This window comes from Salvia splendens, chromosome 16, assembly GCF_004379255.2.
Source record: "Salvia splendens isolate huo1 chromosome 16, SspV2, whole genome shotgun sequence".
Taxonomy (NCBI): Eukaryota; Viridiplantae; Streptophyta; class Magnoliopsida; order Lamiales; family Lamiaceae; genus Salvia; species Salvia splendens.
In genome coordinates, this window is record NC_056047.1 from 1,703,460 (window position 1) to 1,709,531 (window position 6,072).

Sequence of the window (6,072 nt, forward strand, 5' to 3'; positions counted from 1 at the left end):
GACTTTTTGACCCATAGCTTCACCCGGGTAAAAAAATACTATTACGCCCCACAATTTGTATTCCATTTCGAATAATTGTGGAATAAGGCAATTTTTCATGGCTGGATCTTTGGATTGATCAATAATTTGGATTCCATAAATGAAAAAAAAATTATCACATTTTTTAATCCATTGGAACGATCTAAAATTCATTATCTATAAATGAAGTCCTACTCCAGTGTCCCCTAATTGTGCATTTATAGCTTTCACCTAATTTAAAACTTATTCATATATTTTTTGTTGGGTTTTTTCAGGCATTCACATTCAGTTCAATTAATTTTAAAACGATCTCCTTCTGCCAATGTGACCACATAGCATTTCCCATAATTATATCCTAAGTTTAATTGTTATAAGCGATTAAGACCAAACCCACCAAGAATCGGGTCCCACCGTTTCCCAATACTTCTATTTTTAAGCTTCAAATATTGAAATTAAATTTTACAAATATGGGGTTTCCTTTGTTTAAGTGATTGTTTAAGTGACATTTAGGAAAACTTTTCTCTTGTTCCCATTAAAGCAGAAAAAATGGTTAAGAAATTAAAATAATAAGGGGCTGTTTGGCTGTTGTGTATAAGACGCGCTTATTGATAATTTGATGTGCAAAGATTCTATATTGTCAATCCCAATGGGGTCGGTTGATCCGTTTTATCACGCCCGAAGTAGCGCGTTTTCTACACGCTCGGTTTTTATTGGTTTTGATCGGGAGGTGGATTGCACGTGATTATTTAATTAAGGTTATTAGAACATGGGTTTGTTTCATTAAATAAATGAAAATAAGACATCTGTTGAATTATAATATTGCAAAAAATTTTAAATTATTTACTAATAAGTTTGCAAATTGCAATGCACATGACCTCCATCCACTACTAACCAGCAACCCATTATTATTGAACCCCTATTTGATATTATTGTGTCTACCTATATAACCTACTATCCAAGCAAATCTTTATTATCATTATTATTGAACCCTATTTGATATTATTTCTTCAATCAAAATAGCATTATTAGCCTCAATTATATCATTATTTATTTAAATTACTCCGTGTGAGCCCGAATTAGTACCATCCCCTTAATATTAACTAAGTAACGATGTCAAAGCTCGATTTGTTTTATACTCCTTATTTAAACTAATAAAATAAATGTAAATCTAATATTGATATATTATGTGATTAGTAAAATAAAAAATGTTAATAGTAATATTTGATGTATTAGAACCAAAAGCATCTCATCTAGAATTCTATGTGAAATTTGCATAACTATATCAAGATCGAGAAGATGAGGGCCACTAAATAATTAATGTTTCATTATTCGAATCATGCACATGCCAGAAAATTAGTTGGTCCCAAGAAACTCAAAGACAATATTCATGCAATAAAAATTGCCGTGGATAAAAATGAAAAATGGAGGGACATACAAAAAAGTCGATGTGGGCACAAGTTTCGTTCAATCAAAATTTGGGTTCACTATTAGTTATACTAGGAAACATTAATATGAAATGATAAAGCTGGTTACAGTGAACAAATAATCATTTTAAAAGGTACATAATGTTTTTTTGTTTATTGTAGGTCACCCAATCACCCTCAAATTTAAGACTATTGTAGGGACAGATCTCGAAAACATATGTTTTCGTCTACATTATTGAAGTCATATGATTAATTGCATGTCAATTCAAATTCTTCAATTACTATTGTTAATTATATTAAAATTTATTCTTTTAGCTAAGAGAAATTAATAGACTCACACATGACATTGATTTCCGAATTTATTTTTCGTGTAATATGAAAATAGAAATGAAAATGTGACATTTTAAGGAATCAATGATAGTGTTAATGTTCTTGATAGTTTTTTTAAAAGATGGTCAATAGTGATACCCAATTTACGTTTATAACTATGTTGATTCCAACTCCCGACTTATTGATCGAAGCTAAAGCTTCGTACCAAGTTGCCATCTTTAAGATAGTTCCAACCCTAAAAGTTTCACCCTTCATCTCATTTATTGCGTGGGTTGAAAATGAGATGGGGCCAAATCCAAAAAAAATTCATCACAACTTGCAAATTTTGTAAGTACTTTATTATCCAACTTGTAGTTGTAGCTTTCTTTATGGGGCCAAAAAAACCCAGCAGCCTAAACCCCACAATGCTGTCACGCTTACCATCGACTTTTACGCAATAAATTAATTATCGTTTGCTCTTAAAAAAGAAATACTACTAACACTGAGATTATACATGTTTGTCAAGGGCAGAAAAGGGGCCAACCAACTGCACTTTCAAGCTGGACCTCTGCACTAAATGCAAGGTTTTTAAGTGGATTGAATTACCCCGAGTCCGTAATCGACTTCACGGTCAAGTCGACCTCACATGAGACCGCCTCATCCGTGAAACGGATAAAAACTTTTGGTCCTAAATTTAGGCATCTATAGTTGGGACCCTACTATATTTGTCTGAACCATTTATCTCGATTTCAACAAACACACTCACAGCTCGTGAAATTGCAAGTAGCAAGAAGTCTGTAAAAGAGTATAGATACAGGACAGAAGGTGAATTTAAGACTCATGTTGCCTAGGACATGTCGTGTGGATCATTCTAGAACAGGGCTACAAATCATCTCGATATATATACAAAGCAGTCGATGTCAATATATGAAAAGTTCCATAAAGCAATTGAGGAAAAGCTCAATCGACCATGTGACGGAATGAGACTTTTTAATCTGTCCATTTTTGTCATATATCTAGGTATCAATGCAAGGGGATAGTAACCAAGTACCTGATCAAGAATTCCGGACCAGTTACAGTCTTCACTTGTTCTCTTTAATTGGCCTTTTGATGCAAGGGACCTTTCGTTTACACATTGCAACGAGCAATCTGCGAGGAGCAACTGGAATTCACTCGGAGAACATGATGCATGAAGTTTACTCTTTACTCTAGGTGTGAAAAGCAAGTCCACTGGGGTAAGGTGTTTGATGTGAAACTGTACCTTGCTGGAGTTGCTTTCATGGGATAGTCATATCTTGGGAAGAACGGTGTTGTTAACATTTCCTTTCCCTTGTTCTAAGTCAGTAGAAGTATCAGTAGAAAAGCCTATTCTTTCCATGATCTCATCTAGCCGTTGAACATTTGTAAGATACAAGTAACCTACCTGAAATAGGAATTGTACACCACATTACCCTTCAAGACAACAAAAATTAAGCATCTTAACGTCTAACAGTTGCATGCACAGATCAATCATCCAATAAGACAAGGTAATTCAGTCCTTGAACAAGATCTATATCAGTGTGGAACTGCAAATTGACTGAGTGTGGAACATACTACTGTCACTGTGTACATAATCAGTATAGCAAGATTACATATGACCAAAGCATGATAAGAACATAGCGCAAGGAAAACACTGGAAAACCAAACACAGAAGACTAAATATTGCCACTCTTTTCTGCATGATAATGCTTAAGGATTTACAAAATTTAAAAGGACATTGGATGGGAAACGATACTAGTACTAGGAACTAGATGCAAGAGACACTTTAGGATTTATTGAAAGTAGAAGATAGAAGAAATTTACAAGTGTCTCCAATGAAGATGCTCTGTTGTAAACTGCCACACCTGCTCTCGTCTTCGTCTTGGTTTTGGAGGAACCAATATTTTTCCCCCAACGCAGCACATCCCTGGATATTAGATGCTTGTTTAGATCAGAAATATGCTACTAGATTCTACTAACATCACTAGCTAGACAAGAATGAGATGATGAATTTTTTTTATTTTTTTTATTTTTTAATTTGTAAGGTAAGAATTTGCAGGAAATGCATAATCTAGTATACAACCAAGGGCTAAAAAAGGACCATCGGCTCATTAGAGGATATATTTGAAATACACCCATCTTGAATTACACTACATACTGAAAGCTGAATGACTTTAAAAACAAGCCACACAATATTGTAGAGTATCTATCTTAGTCATTGCTCACAGAAACGAAAGCTAAAATTAAGCAAATGGAAAGAGCCAAGAAGGAAACTCGACAAACTACAAACCTCTCCTCTGGTGATAAGAAGTTATCACTCATAAGTTTTTGGAGCATTGCATCCTGAAACATGGAAAAATATTGATTTTTCAGAAAACTCAGAAAGTCAGATAATGAGTATAAGATAAATGTTTGTATACTATCAAAGCACATTTTTCCAGTTTTAATACCTTACAACACACTAATATGGCTATGAAAGAGGTATGCTTCAATGCTTGGTTAAAAATCATAGTGCCTCTATAACAATCCCTTTAATAAAATAATGAGTCAATTCATAAAACTAGCTAAAAGGAATGTAGATGTAACTATGGGCCATAGACAGATTAGCCCCATGTACATAGAAGAAACATGAAAGTATCATATATAGCTTCAATGAACGACCATTACAAATTATTATGTCCCTATAGTCAAAAGAATGGTGTGCATTGATGGAAATTTAGCTTTACAAGTTTAAGTAGCCAAAGCATATATGATGCCCTAAAAAAAAGGAACAAATAAGTACCTGGGCCTCACAACGTACTACAGCCATCACCCGGTCATTATATTCTTCAATATTTAGCGGGGGAAACAAAAAGTGCCTGCGAGCATAGAGCTGCGCCCAACCAATATAGCACCAACATCAAAATCTCAAAAACAATCTATCATTAGGATATGGAAATATCATGAATCATTAGGATACAGAAACATCATAATCAAAAGTGATGCAATACAATATGGTAGCACAAGGATTAGAAATTAAAACATGAGGATAATATGGAATGATTTCAAATATGCCAATCAAACTCATCTAAATAATAACATATATCAAGGTGGAGGGTGAAAGATATTACGTACTAACTTATATTGAAGCTATTCTTTTAAGTTTATCTTAGAGTATGCTGCATACTCAATAATAAGTTCCTGATATACTTCTAGATTCTAAAATGCCAAAAATGGCACATCAAACAGCTGCTCGGATAAGGGCACAAGTCATTTTAAGTTTTTAACCAACAATCATTTAGAAGAGAGGAGATAAGTAGTAAGTGCAAACCTCATAAATGCAGTCGCCTAAGTAAGCTAGTGATGCCGAATTGAAAGTAGAACGAGGCTTCTCCACTCTAGGCGGTTTGGGCGTCCATGTTTCATACCCCAAATATGAATCACTAGATTCACCTATATCAAAAGCATATACCAGGCAGGGGAATACGGTTAACATCAATATACTACAACTACATAAAAGCGAGATATCATTAAAGGCGTAGTTTACAGTTACATTCACAACAAAATTACGAAAACCCGAGGATAATTCAGTTCAATTGACTAATCGATTGTCTACCTTGAGTAGTTGATTTCAAAATGTTGCGATTGAGGAGATCTGAAATGGATATTTTCGCCTTTTTTTTGGCTGGAGTAGATGGTGATGCCGCCGTCAGAGCTTCTGGTTTCTTCGGATAAGTGCGCTGGCGGTTGTAAGGGAGGCGCTGTTCAGTGTCGACAGAGGAAGCTCGTACGGTGAATGATAGTGGAAATATTGGCAGCGCCACCGCCATTCGATTTCGCCGGCGAGATTATCTCCACCTGCTTCTGGATAAGTATTTGACTGCTGAGGTTTTATCTATTTTTATAATGTTTCATTATAAATTAAATTGTGCGCTAATTTAATTAAAATTTGATCGGATTACAAAATTCTATTTTTGAATTAGCTAGCGAGCTAATCATATCATAAGTTGAATATTATAATTAATAGTAGTATATATATTTTTTATTACAAATTGTTCTTCATTTATAATGCAAACATATCTGTACTAAAATCAAAACATTAATCGTTTGACAAGCATAAACAAAAAACCAATTAATTACTATTAGCATACAAATTTTAAAAATAACACTTGCTAAGAATGATATTTGATGAATTTGAATTGTTTAATGATTTAATGTGGAGTGGAGAATAGATAGAAATGAATATTAACATATTAAAAATCTAATTTAAGAAGTACTATAAATTAAAATTGGAACATATATCTATTTTGATAATTTTGAAGTA

The 6,072-nt window shown here is 33.7% G+C and overlaps 1 protein-coding gene across 1 annotated transcript; it reads right to left on the minus strand.

Moving 5' to 3' along the window:
• Positions 1-2,528: 2,528 nt before the first annotated feature.
• Positions 2,529-5,635, minus strand: LOC121771267. The gene is made up of 7 exons (XM_042168048.1): positions 5,365-5,635; positions 5,080-5,201; positions 4,552-4,641; positions 4,060-4,112; positions 3,594-3,696; positions 3,013-3,174; positions 2,529-2,900 (listed from the first exon to the last, which is right to left on the minus strand). Exons 1-6 carry the CDS (start codon positions 5,576-5,578, stop codon positions 3,040-3,042), a joined length of 717 nt encoding a protein of 238 aa, XP_042023982.1. The 5' UTR covers positions 5,579-5,635; the 3' UTR covers positions 2,529-2,900; positions 3,013-3,039.
• Positions 5,636-6,072: the final 437 nt, after the last annotated feature.